Source organism: Podarcis gaigeae (genome assembly GCF_964106915.1).
Source record: "Podarcis gaigeae genome assembly, chromosome: 15".
Taxonomy (NCBI): Eukaryota; Metazoa; Chordata; class Lepidosauria; order Squamata; family Lacertidae; genus Podarcis; species Podarcis gaigeae.
Genome location: NC_139692.1, coordinates 31,711,584 through 31,725,006, shown reverse-complemented (window position 1 = coordinate 31,725,006; position 13,423 = coordinate 31,711,584). Strand labels below are relative to the sequence as shown.

Here is a 13,423-nt window from a genome sequence, read left to right as displayed (position 1 = left end):
ACCATAATTCAAAAGCATCAATTCTTTGGCGATCAGCCTTCTTTATGGTCCAGCTCTCGCTTCCATACATCACTACTGGGAAAACCATAGCTTTAACTATATGGACCTTTGTTGGCAAGGTCTCTGCTTTTTAAGATGCTGTCTAGGTTTATCATCACTTTCCTCCCAAGAAGCAGGCGTCTTAATTTCGTGACTGCTGTCACCATCTGCAGTGATCATGGAGCCCAAGAAAGTAAAATCTCTCACTGCCTCCATTTCTTCCCCTTCTATTTGCCAGGAGGTGATGGGATCAGTGGCCATGATCTTCGTTTTTTTTGATGTTGAACTTCAGACCATATTTTGCACTCTCCTCTTTTACCCTCATTAAAAGGTTCTTTAATTCCTCCTCACTTTCTGCCATCAAGGTTGTATCATCTGCATACTACTTACCTGTAACTATAAATAGGCAAGAAAGCATTGTGCTGTCACTTCCACGACAAGCCGGCAGGTGGGGCTAAAGCGCAATACTTGGTGGTCTTGAAGGAGAAAGAACTGGCCGCTCTAGGAATAAAGCAGGAAATAGAGCTGCAAGAAGGCGCTCAGTTTGCATGCATGGGGTAAGTGAGAGCCGAAGTTTTTGGAGATGCAGGAAGGGAAGGTCTTTTTTCTGGGGCTCCGGTTTTACAGGCAGTTGCAGATTTGCACGTCATCCTGCCAGCTGCATGCCAGCATCTTTCAAAAATTTTCAGGCAGGGGTCTCTCCCAGCCCTACCTGGGATGCTGGGGACTTGAACCTGCGACCTTCTCAAGTCAAATGCCTTGCTACTGAGTTAAGAGACCAGTCCTCATTGTTCCAAGTCAAGGGCTGATTTAAATAGGAGCATGGAAAGCTACCTTATACCATGTCAGGCCATTGGTCCATCTAGCTCAGCATTGTCTACACTGACTGGCAGCAGCTCCCAGGGAATTCAGGTAGCGGTTCTCACACAGCTTTGTGCTGGCGATTGAACCTGCAACCTTCGCAAAAGCACGATTTAAAACACACCAGGGCACGGGTTAAGCCTATGTGCTAAAGTAGTAGAGAGACAGTAATGCTGCCAAGTTGTTAATGCTGCAAGTTGTTTTAAATTGCTTTTAATGCTACAACCCACTCTGGGACTTTAAGATGAAAGGTGGGCAATAAATAACACACACACACACACAAACACAACATCAGCGTAAGGCACAAGTCAACATCCGCAGGAAAAAAGCAGTGGTCTCATTCTCTATGAAGCTGCTTCTCGTAGTAGGTTGCTGAGGATTTGTCCTTGCTTGTGGCTCCATAATAATAATAATAATAATAATAATAATAATTTATACCCTGCCCATCTGGCTGGGTTTCCCCAGCCACTCTGGGCGGCTCCCAACAGAACATTAAAAACACAATAAAAGATCAAACATTAAAAGCTTCACTAAACAGGGCTGCTTTCAGATGTCTTCTAAAAGTCAGATAGTTGTTTTTCCTTGACATCTGATGGGAGAGCGTTCCACAAGACGGGCGCCACAACCAAGAAGGCCCTCTGCCTGGTTCATAGAAGAATCATAGAAACATAGAGGTGGAAGCAACCATGAGGATCATCTATTCCAACCCCCTGCAGTGCAGGAATCTTTTTGCCCAATGTTGGATTCGAACCCATGACCCTGAGATTAGTAGTCTCATGTTCTACTGACTGAGCTTTCTCTCCAGATACTCAGGCCTCTTGCTGTTCCCCCACCTAGGTTTTCACACCAGCCATGATCCTCCGTGTGGGGCTGTGTCCTGGGCTCACGCCTGAGATGCTCCAGCATCTGAAGACCAGCGGCATCAAAACAGGTCAAGACTAGACTTCCTTTAGCCAGTTTGGGGTGGGTGCGTGGGAATGAGAAGGGTCTCTGTTCCATATCTTGGGGGTGGGGATGGAGGAGGCCTTTGAAGCTTCTGGGCAGTTATTACCATGATTTGTGTCTTGTCTTTGCAGATGTTGTTGGACTCCAACTCTCATCAGCCAGTATGGCCAGGAACCTGTGATGGGAGTTGGGTGTCCAATGACATCTGGAGGGCCACAGGTTCCCTGTTTCTGATTCGTTCAGCAAAGAGTGTGGCTTTTGAAGAAAGCCCAATGACTAAATCTGATAGCTCCCTGCCTGAAAAAGCTTCCAATATGATTTTAAAAATAAATTTTAAAAAATTACAGTGCAGTGGGTGAAGGGCGGGGGTTGGAAAAGGAGAAGGACAGGAATCCTGATAAATTGGACCAAAGACGTCAGTACGCAGCTGGATCCTCTAGGAAGCCCATGAGCATGTTATGGTGGCAATAGCCATCTCCCGTGGTTTGTTTCTTGATAGTGTTGTTGTTTAGTCGTTTAGTCGTGTCCGACTCTTCGTGACCCCATGGACCAGAGCACACCAGGCACTCCTGTCTTCCACTGCCTCCCACAGTTTGGTCAAACTCATGCTGGTAGCTTCGAGAACACTGTCCAACCATCTCGTCCTCTGTCATCCCCTTCTCCTTGTGCCCTCCATCTTTCCCAACATCAGGGTCTTTCCAGGGAATCTTCTCTTCTCATGAGGTGGCCAAAATACTGGAGCCTCAGCTTCAGGATCTGTCCTTCCAGTGAGCACTCAGGGCTGATTTCCTTAAGAATGGATAGGTTTGATCTTCTTGCAGTCCATGGGACTCTCAAGAGTCTCCTCCAGCACCATAATTCAAAAACATCAATTCTTCGGCGATCAGCCTTCTTGATAGTAATGGTATACAATTCCCAGAGTGGTTTCACAATCAATCCCTCTTCACGGGGTCTCTATGAATACTGGTTTCATGACAACCCTTTTAGCACCCTTCATGAACTACAACTCCCTGGATCCTCCAGGGAAAAGCCATGACTGTTAAAAGTGGTATCACAGTGCTTTAAAAGTATGGGGCCTAAGTACAACACACACTGTTTTGGGGTGGGGCATGGCAGCCCCTGGAACACTACTGGCTGCTCTTATTCAAATCATAAATAGCACCATAAAGTGCTATTATACCACTTTAAGCAAACGTGGCTTCCCTCAATGAATCATGGGAGCTGTCGTTTGCTGAGTACTCTGAGAGTTGTTAAAAGTTGTTCCCCTCAAAGAGCGCCAAATTCTCAGAGCTCCCTGTGAAGAGAGATTTACTGTTAAACACTCTGATGAAGTCTCAGTACCTGTAAGAAACTACAGTTCCTAGAATCCTTTGAGGCAAGCCATGGCTGTTTAAAGTGGTGTCGTAGCACTTTAAATATACAGTGCAAATGTGGCCTAAAGTGTTTGCACTACATTTCTTTTTTGGGATTCTTACGGTCTGGTTTCCAGCTGCTGACTATTTCTGTGTCCTGCCCCCTACCCCAAACATTTTGCAGTGGAGGATCTTGTTTCATCAGATCTGGAGGAAATTGCCCAGAAGTGTTCGTTGTCGTACAAGGTGAGTACATAAGAAGCTGCCTTATCCTGAATCAGGCCATTGCTCCACCTCACTCTATACTGCCGGCATCGACTGGCGGCAGCTTTCCAAGATTTCAGGGGACACCCCCCAGCCCTACCTGGAGATGCTGGGGTCCGAGTCTTGGACCTTCTGCATGCAAAGCAGGTGTTCCATCGCTGAGTTAAGAGTCTAGTCTTCATGGTTCCAAGTCAAGGGCTCAGTTGAATAAGAACATCAGAAGCTACCTTGAAGTGATTCCTACCCTTGGGTCCATCTAGCTCAGTACTGACTACACTGACTGGCAGCAATGGCTCTCCCAGGATTTAAGGCAGGAAGTCTCTCCTAACCCCACCTGGTGATTGTCAGTGTTTGTAAAAATAAAAAAAGGAAATGGTTCTGACGTCCCTTTGTCTCCTCAGCCTGGTCTTCAGACCCTTGTCGGCATAAAGGAGTCCACAAGAATATCCTTGCAGAGTGCTTTCTGCTTTTATTCTTAAAAGTCTTTCTGCAAAAGTGACTGACCAACTGTACACACATTAACACTACCAGCTTTCACTCACCAACCCAACAACCAAACTAACATTTCTCACTCTATATATACAACTCGGTGCAGGCCGCTGACTCATGCTGTCCCAGCTTTTTAAGCATTAAAGAAACAGCGGCCATTTTAGCCGTGGCAGTGATTCTACTGGTGATTGAACCTGCAACTTTCTGCATGAAAGGCAGGTGCTATATCACTTATCTATAACCCTTCACCAGGTCTTTTCAGATGGTTTTGACCATGTTTTATTGCTCAGTACACACAAAACAGGTAGCAATTCTTCTCTTGCTTCCCAACAAAGCAAGAGTTGAATGAAGATCTTCCTGCAAAGGCTAGAGATATTCTTATTCATATCATCATTATTACCATTGTTTATTATCACCACCACACCTTTTTCTATGCTGCTTTTCAGATGGCTTATTTAGGGGAAAGTAAATAGCGAAAAGTTTTTTTTCTCCCTCTCTCATAACACTGAAACTCTTGGACACCCAATGTAGCTGAATGTTGGAAGATTCAGGGCAGATAAAGTCCTTCTCCGTGAAGTGCATAGTTACACTACAGAACTCCCTCCCACATGAGACAGGGATTGCAACTAATAGAGGGTCAGACAAATTAAGGCTACCAATGACTACTTGCCACAATGGTTATGCTGTACCTCCACTGTCAGGCATGGTTTGCCACGGGGTATAAAAACAGTAAATAGAGTAAATAAATATAAATAAATGATGGTGTTGGAGGGTTAGTCTCCAGACCTGGTCTTGACTTATTCTGCTTTCTCCTCAGGCCTTAGCTGCAGTAAGGCGTATCTTGCTGGCCCAGTTTGCCTCATTCCCTGTCAATGGGGCAGACCTCTACGAAGAGCTCAAAAACACTACCGCCATCTTGTCTACTGGGAGCAAAAGGCAAGAGCAGACCCCATCAACTCCTTTACTGGATCTTTCCCTCTAATGTCCAATAGTAAAATAGACAGGGCTTTCACCAGAGAGAGGTCAAGGGATAGAGTGGGGCAACTCTACATCTGCTGAGAATTGTGCCTTATGACATCTTTACTTTTTCCAAACACGCACCAGGATTTGAGGCTTCATGTGAGCCTCTGTGGCATGGGGACGCTGTGGTCTACCACTGAGCCTCTTGGGCTTGCTGATCAAAAGGTTGGCAGTTCGAATCCCTGCAATGGGGTGAGCTCCCATTGCTCTGTCCCAGCTTCTGCCAACCTAGCAGTTCGAAAGCACACTAGTGCATGTAGATAAATAGGTACCATTGCGGCGGGAAGGTAAACTGCGTTCCCGTGCGTTTCCGTGCACTCTGGCTTCCATCAACGGTATCCCGTTGCACCAGAAGTGGTTTAGTCATGCTGGCCACATGACCCGGAAAGCTTTCTGTGGACCAGCTCCCTTGGCCTGAAAAGCGAGATGAGCTCCACAATCCCATAATCACCTTTGACTGGACTTAACTGTCCAGGGATCCTTTACCTTTACCTGTGCCATGGGGGCTGAGGCCTAAATTCCTGCGGACCTTGGGAGAAGGTGATCTGCTCTTGTTTTCTGGACCACCTCTCTGGGACTCCCTTCCTCTTCTGTCTTGTCTGTGAGAGAGGCATGCCAAGGCCTTCATTTCTCTTCCTGAGGGCCAGATAGTGAGGCCTGGTGGGATGTTCATGGCCCATGGGCCTGTGATTCCTGGCCCATGGGTGAGTTGATTTGCAATGGGGCCGAGTTCAAGGTGTTACTATTAAGGAGATTCTGACTAAACATTGGGAAGAACTTTCTGAGGGCAAGAGCTGTTTGACAGTGGAACAGACTAACTGAGAAGCTGGCAGGCTCTCTTTTGTTAAACAGAAACTGGGTGGCCACCTGTCAGGGCCTGGATTGGATGATCCTTGTTCTGCCTTCCAACTCTATGCTTCTGCAATTCTATTTCCCTGTTCTGATTATTTTTTCTTTTTCCCTTCCCATCACTGTTCAAGTTTGGACAAGCTCCTGGACTCTGGCTTGTACACTGGGGAGGTGACTGAGCTCGTGGGGGCTCCTGGAGCTGGCAAAACTCAGGTGAGTGGGGGGAATCCAGCAACTGAGGTCACCAGAGTCACTGTGGCTGTTCTGGATGAAGAGAGCTCTCAAAGCTGTTTAAAAGAATACAATGATCAAAGAGAAGAATGGTCAACAATCATGGTAGACCTTCGGAAAGTTGAAATAGCAATAGGCTAAGCTTGCCTAAACAAAAATGTGTAGGTATCAGTAGGCAGGGATTTCCATGATGATGAATGATGTTGGCTGGGGCTGATGGGAGATGGAGTTCAGCTCACACCTGGAGCTTTTCCAGTTTTGGAAACGACATTTGTGGTGATTGTGCTTCGTAGAATCATCACATGGGGAGGCATCTCAAAAGGTCCTCTAGCCCAACTCAGCTTCTGTGCTCTCTCTTTCTCTCCATATTTCTAGGTGTGTCTCAACATAGCTGCAAATGTGTCCCACAGCCTCAAGCAGAACCTTCTGTACATTGACTCCACAGGGGGCTTCACAGCCACCCGTTTGCTGCAGCTCCTTCAACTGAGGACTGAGGAGGAGCAGGAGCAGGTCAGTGTGAGCCAAAGAGGACAAAGGGCCTCTTGTGGCCTCTTTATATTACTGAATTTAGTTATATTTTGTTTTTTAAATTCCTCTTAACGTAATAAAAATTAGATAGAAACAAAACGAGGGGTTGGCATCCATCTAAGTTTTACATATAGACCCATTGAAATTAATAGATCTCAGCCATATTCATTCATTTCAGTGGGGCTACTCTCAAAACCAAGATGTGCTCTCCCAAGCCCACATCTGCAGCACATTGGCACTCCTGTCTCAGCGACGTCTGTGCTGGCTTGGAAGAGGGCCTGATCCTCAAGGACATGATCTATGGCAAACTGGCTTCAGGCATCAGGACTGTTGGCAGACCAACTCTGCGTTACAAAGATGTCTGCAAATGTGGCATGAAGGCTGGCAACATCAGCCCCTGCTGTGTGGGAATCCCTTGCAAACCACCACAATGCCTGGAGACATAGAATTGGGTCATACATCCAGAGGAGGAATGACCACTGGGGGGGGGCACAGAGAGAAGGAACGCCGTGGTGCATCTGCAGCAGGCCAACCGGACTCCCTCCTCTGCCCCAGCTGCAACGAAACATGTCTCTCCCTCTTGGTCTCTACAGCCACAGCAGTCGCTGCAACCATCCAATGGTTTGACTTCACCCCCCAAAACATACTCCTCCATGGTGTCGCAAGACAGGCAGCTGCCAACAACTCTGAGCAGGACTAATGTTGGGTACAGCCCTGTATGTTTTTTGTAAACCGCTTTGAGTTTATGATTCCCCTCCCAATCTAGTGGTATTTATAAATATGTTACAAATAATGCAGAGAATGAGACACATTCTTGGCTGTGTCTGCCTTAACAGCTTTTCCTCCCTGCACCCATAGGCAGAGGCTTTGCAGAGGGTCCAGGTCATCCGTGTCTTTAACGCCTATAAAATGCTGGACGCGTTGCAAGAGTTCCGCAGCAGTGCAGCCCACCAGGTGAGATTTCTCCAGTGCTCCCCTGCTTGCAAGATGCTTCATTGCTTTCCATCTCTAGACCTCAAGCTGTTGCATCATATTACCCTGGAAATCCCCAACGTATTGGAGTGTGTGTGAATGAGTGGCTTTCTGAACATGGTCAGCTATACCCTTCCCTGTTCTCAACTTGTGTGTGTGAATGAGTGGCTTTCTGTACATGGTCAGCTATACCCTTCCCTGTTCTCAACTTGCATCTTTGGGGGGTGGGGGAAGCCCTGGCACAGAGAGCACACATTGCAGAGCGGAGTCGTCAATCTTAATTTAAGATGTGCACCACCCCCAGATCTTGTTACCACCTCTTTTCTCCTGTCCTTTGGGTTCTGCTATCCAGGACTATTGCAGTGGCTAACTTGCTGAATGCAAAATAAATTTTTGTGCCAGAAAACAAATGATTTCCCTGCAGTTTTCTGAGCTCTGAGATTTTCTGGGGGGCAGAAGTCCTGGATTTCCTTGGTGGGGAGCCAAGGTAATCCCTTGTGGGATGTGCGCAGAGGAAGGCAACCAAGATGATGAAGGGTCTGGAAACCAAGCCTTGCGAGGAACAGTTGAGAGAGTTGGGCATATTTAGCCTGGACAAGAGAAGACTGAGTGGTAATATGATAGCCATCTTCAAATATCTGAAGGGCTGTTGCATGGAAGATGGAGCAAGCTTGTTTTCTGCTGCTCCAGAGGGGAGGACCTGAACCAATGGATTCAGATGGTAGGAAAGGAGATTCCAACTAAACTTCAGGAAGGGTTTTCTGGCAGGAAGAGCTGTTCAGCAGCGGAACAGATTGGAGGGTGGTGGACTTTCTTCTTTGGAGGTTTTTAAACCAAAGTGGGATGTCTGTCTGTCAGGGATTCATTAGCTGGATTTCCTGGATTGTGTGTGTGTGTGTGTGTGTGTGGTTGGACTAGATGACATTGAGGTTCCTTCGGGCCCTGCAATTCTCTGATTCTACAACTGGCCTACTGTTAATTTGCCCTGCTTCATCGTTGGTGCCTCAGCTGCGGAGGGCGGGATACAAATTAAAAAATATTATTATTATTATTATTCTCTGCACATTCTCCCTCAGGTTGTCAGTGCATCTGGGCCAGTGAAAGTTCTGGTGATTGATTCCATCTCCGCTGTTGTTTACCCTCTTTTGGGAAGTCGGCAGCCTGACGGTAAGCAACAAGCCCACCCCTGTCTCTCAGCAGGCACTCGCCTGTTCCAGGTTAAGGGGTTCCACAGAGGACAGCCCCCCCAATCTTGCTGTTGGGTTTGTCTTATATACCAGAGACGGGGAACCTGTGGCACTCCAGCTATTCTTGAGAGGTTTCACAATCAATCCCTCTTCCCAGGGAACTCTGGGAGCTGTACCCCTGTGAGGGGAATAAGGGGTCTCCTAAAAACTCTCAGCACCTTTGACAAACTCAGTTCCCAGAATTCTTTGGGGGAAGCCGTGACTGTTTTACAGTATTGTAGTGCTTTAAACGTATGGTGTGATCGTGGCCTGAAATATTCCTGCCACTGCTGCGTGTGGTGGGGCTGCGTTGGGGGTGGGGAGAAGCTCCAAAAGCTGACGAGCACATTTCTTCTGATTGGCTGAAAACCCCTCGCTCCCACGGAGAAATAGATGTTAATGGCAAACTTGGGAGGACCACATCTCTGTCTTTCCTGCAGGCATGGCCCTCATGATGCATTTGGCGTGGGAGGTGAAAACGCTCGCCAGAGAGCTTGGAATGGCTGTCGTGGTAAGTGGTTGAGAGCAGCCACTAGACACTCGCCTTTTTAGAAACTTTGCCCCTGCTGATTGCATAGGAGAAGAAGAGGGGTGTACATCAATGGTTCCCCATAAACTCATCCCCAGTGCCCCCTAGCCAGGGTTGTATAGTTAGAGTGTCAGACTGGGACCTGGAAGGCTGGGGTTCAAATTCTGACACAAGCAGGAAGCCCTGCCCCCAAATAATTCAGGTTTGTGGTTGAGTGGGAATTTTTCATCATTCTAGAAGGGGTGTGTGTGCCTTGTACAGCAGACCCAAAAAGGGTTTGTGCAGCTAACTACTCCGAAAGGGAAATGAAAGAGGACTAAAACCTGCCATCTGTTTTCAGCTGACAAATCACGTGACCAGAGACAGTGGCAATGGCCATCTCAAACCAGCACTGGGTCGCTCGTGGAGTTTCGTGCCCAGTACCCGGGTGCTGTTGGAGGACGGCAAGGAATCTTGCGGGGGAACTGGCACCTTCCGAATTGCGTCCTTGACAAAATGTCCTCGGCAGGTGAGAACTTTGTTGAGGTCATGCATGCCCCTGTATCCCTAGATTAAGGTAATGTGGAATCATGGGGTAAGCAGTTTCAGATGATCTAGCAATTGCAATTGTAGATGACCTAGCACTGTTCTTGAGAGTGGTCTGGGCTTTTAAAGGGTGTTTTAGAGCATCTGTACCTGGATTTTCAGCCAAAAAGAAGCTCCCAGAGTGCCTTACATACAAACAATTGAAAATAAGGCAATTCCTGCCTGCAGGCTGATGGTCCGAAAGACAGTCTGAAAGGAGGAGGGAGGATTAGGAAAAAAGGACACTTGGGTGCCTGTTCTAAAAGAATAGCTGGAATGGAAGTGGTTCAGGGCAGGAGGCACAGCCTGATAGAGCTGCCTTTTCAGCAGACCTGATGGGATTTAAGAGGAAGCCAGGCCCTGCAGCTTCCGCTCCAGGAACCTTGCAGTCCTTCATTAGCACATTCCTCAGCTCTGCATAAAATAAGAGTCTGATCCTTATATTCTGTCCTTTGTCTTTTGCAGGCTGTTGGGATTCGGGTAGATCTGGATCTGGGGAACTGGGATCTGACGGAAGGTGCAGCATGATGTCAGCTGGAGAGGGACCCTGATGGAAGATGCTAATGGAGGGGGCCCTGCCTCTTCAGCACAGCTGGCTCCCTTGCAGGATGAGGACCCTCTAGGTGGAGAGAGCAGCTTCAGGAGATGTCCTTCCTTGTTTTTCTATGTACCGACATTGTCCTGATTACTTGTGGATAGCAGTAGGTGGCTACATTGTCATGCTATGGTTCCACTTGGCTGTAACTTAATGTGGATAAATTTCTGGTTTGAGAGGAATAAAAAGAAAAAAGAAATAGGATGGTCAATGTTGTTACTTCCAGGAAATGAGCCTCTGTGTTCTTATTCTTTGTTTTGCTGTGATATTGTTCCATGGGCCCCAGTCTCTTGAGTGGTGAGAGACCAGAGTTTGGTTTCCTTAGAATTAAGGTCAGTGGAGGCTGTGGTGTGTTTAGAATACATGGTTTTATTTACACATAATATATAACCTGAGCATAGGATGGTGGGGCTCACAGCATTAATACCCCAACATATCTTTTTTCCTCATTAGGTTTCCAGGGAAGCTCCAAGTCACAGCCTTGGTGGTGCAGCGATAAAACTGGTAGCACATTTGCAAAGCTAAGCAGGGTCTGGTATGGTATCAAATTGGATGGGGAACTGCATTTTGAGATTCCTGCATTGCAGGGAGTTTGACTTCACTAGATGACCCTTGGAGTCCCTTCCAAACCTACAATTCTGTGATCCTATTTTCTTCATATATTAATTAGTTCTCAGGGTCACATGTATTTCTGAGCCACTGAACTCAAGACAGAACATGTGTCTCTCTGGCTTCCAGCACCACCATCCATGTCCCGCCCCCGCTGCTCACCCCATTATTGTTCACCATCTTAGGATGAAGTGGCTTCCAACCATGTCAGGTGAGAAAAGGCCCGCCCATTTCTCACTGTGGCAACAGAGTTCACTGTTTGGCCATGTTAATAGCAGTACTTAAATGGTCATCTGACGCAATCACCATAAGAATTGAACTAGTCTGACTGGTTCATCAGATTCATTCTTCAAGTCTATCCTCACAGATACAGGTTTTGTAGGGGACGCAGGTGGCACTGTGGGTTAAAGCCTCAGCGCCTAGGACTTGCCGATCGAGAGGTCGGCGGTTCGAATCCCTGCGGCGGGGTGCGCTCCCACTGCTCGGTCCCAGCGCCTGCCAACCTAGCAGTTCGAAAGCACCTCCGGGTGCAAGTAGATAAATAGGGACCGCTTACCAGCGGGAAGGTAAACGGCGTTTCCGTGTGCGGCTCTGGCTCGCCAGAGCAGCGATGTCACGCTGGCCACGTGACCCGGAAGTGTCTCCGGACAGCGCTGGCCCCTGGCCTCTTAAGTGAGATGGGCGCACAACCCCAGAGTCTGTCAAGACTGGCCCGTACGGGCAGGGGTACCTTTACCTTTACCTTTAGGGGCATCATCCAGACAGTACGCCCGCAATACTCATCACACTTTTCTGAAATCCTGTTATTGATATCAGTGTGGTTAGGTTCCTATGACCTCCTCTTTAAATGGTAATGTGTGCTCATGTATAGTGCATTAAGTTTGTATAAAAACAATGTTAGAATAGCTTTTTAAAGTTGGAATCACTTTTGTTGCACAAGGCTGTAGCAGCACAGAACACGATAACAAAACTTAAGCCACATAGTAGGATGTGCATAAACTCACATAGAAAAATTATATCACTACAGTTTGCAGTTAGTAAAATTAGCAATAAGGAATAATAAAATTAAAACATTCATGTCAAAGCGCAAAACATAGACACATATTCTTAAAATAAAACATGATATTTATTTAACACAGAATGTACTACATGACATTAAAAGTGTTTGTGTGGGGTGGAGGAATGATCTCAAAAACTAACACCCTTTGGTTAATTTTTAGTGGATATTAAATAAGAGAGGTGGACAAGTGGTAGTTAGCATTTTTTAAAAAATTAAAATAAAAAATTGTTAGCAACCATTAAAAAAAATATATTCTGAAAAGGAATTTTTATATCCCGTCCCACCGCCCAAAGCGAGATTCGAAAACGTAGTTTGTCTTTGTTTCGTGGCGACCTTCGGCCTCCGCTCCGCTAGGGAGTGGGGAGGCGCACGCAGGCGTCCGCTTGTCGGTCCCTCTAGCCCCCAGACAGCCCTCGCCTCTATGGCTCACTGTTTGGCCGCCATCTCTCATCTCAACCATAGAGAGAGGGGGCGCGCGGAGGCGGAAGCCCGACTGAGCTTTCCGCTCTTCCCCAACGCTGCCCCGCCTCCCTCTCTCCCCACCCGTTGCCATGGGAGCGAGCGGCGCTGCCCAGGGAGGCCAGGCGGCGGCCGGAGGGGGCGGAGCCGTGCCGGCGGCCCGCCCACTTCTCCATCTGGCTCAGTCAGTCGCAGCCCGGCCTTCGGCGAAGGAGGAAGCGCCGCGGAGGTAAGCAGGGGCTCCTCCTTTGGCCCGAAGGTAGAAGTAGGCGGGGGGAGGGCAACGGAAAGCGTGGCGGTGGGAGGCGGCGGCGCCTGCTGGGCTATGAGAGAGAGATTGTATGGGGGGGGGGCAGCTATGGGACTGGAGTGTGGGAAGAAATGAGGGGGTGTGGCTTCTTTTGTGGGGGTCTGTTAGTGGCAGAAGTTTAATGGGGAGAGCCTTTTCCTTAATGACACCCAGTACTGGTGGTGGTGAGGAAATGTGGACATTATAGGGTAATAATATAGGGGGTGGGGCCCCTGCTTCTTAATGAGAGCAAGTTAAGTTGGTTGCGGGGGCAGAGATTCCTGAGGTGAGAGAGGCTTATTATTACTACTAATACTACTACTATTATTATTATCATCATTATCATTACATTTATATACCATATTTTTAAAGAGAGATCCAGTTTGTCTGGTGGTGAGAGGAAGTGTGGAATCGATGGGGTTGCAAAGTAGATAGCTCAGGAGGTAGAGCATGAGAGGGCTGGGTGTGTGTTTGTTGTTGAGCACTAGCTCTTGTTTTGAAAGAGGGTCTGGGTGTTTATGGAGCAGGGAAAGCAGAGGGGA

At 47.6% G+C, this 13,423-nt stretch overlaps 2 protein-coding genes across 3 annotated transcripts in view; both read left to right on the top strand.

Moving 5' to 3' along the window:
* The first annotated feature begins 481 nt into the window (after positions 1-481).
* On the top strand, positions 482-10,694 carry RAD51D (RAD51 paralog D). The gene is made up of 11 exons (XM_083714787.1): positions 482-596; positions 1,738-1,831; positions 3,382-3,443; positions 4,768-4,886; positions 5,951-6,032; positions 6,426-6,560; positions 7,437-7,532; positions 8,627-8,717; positions 9,217-9,287; positions 9,646-9,813; positions 10,335-10,694. The coding sequence occupies exons 1-11, from the start codon at positions 588-590 to the stop codon at positions 10,395-10,397; spliced, it is 990 nt and encodes a 329-aa protein (XP_083570913.1). The 5' UTR covers positions 482-587; the 3' UTR covers positions 10,398-10,694.
* A 1,898-nt stretch (positions 10,695-12,592) lies between these two features.
* The window catches only part of RFFL (ring finger and FYVE like domain containing E3 ubiquitin protein ligase), a 37,403-nt gene continuing 36,572 nt past the window's right edge, over positions 12,593-13,423 (top strand). The window contains exon 1 of one of the 2 annotated variants that reach the window (XM_083714765.1): positions 12,593-12,821. The gene's annotated coding sequence lies outside the window, so the exon portion shown is untranslated. The remainder of the gene's footprint in view (positions 12,822-13,423) is intronic. The other variant, XM_083714766.1, reaches the window with a different exon arrangement.

What these genes read in the sequence shown, in the direction of transcription:
- RAD51D (XM_083714787.1), top strand. An exon ending in AGTGTTCGTTGTCGTACAAG is followed by an intron (nt 3,444 to 4,767) that starts GTGAGTACATAA and finishes CTTTCTCCTCAG; the next exon opens with GCCTTAGCTGCAGTAAGGCG. An exon ending in TTGTCTACTGGGAGCAAAAG is followed by an intron (nt 4,887 to 5,950) that starts GCAAGAGCAGAC and finishes TCACTGTTCAAG; the next exon opens with TTTGGACAAGCTCCTGGACT.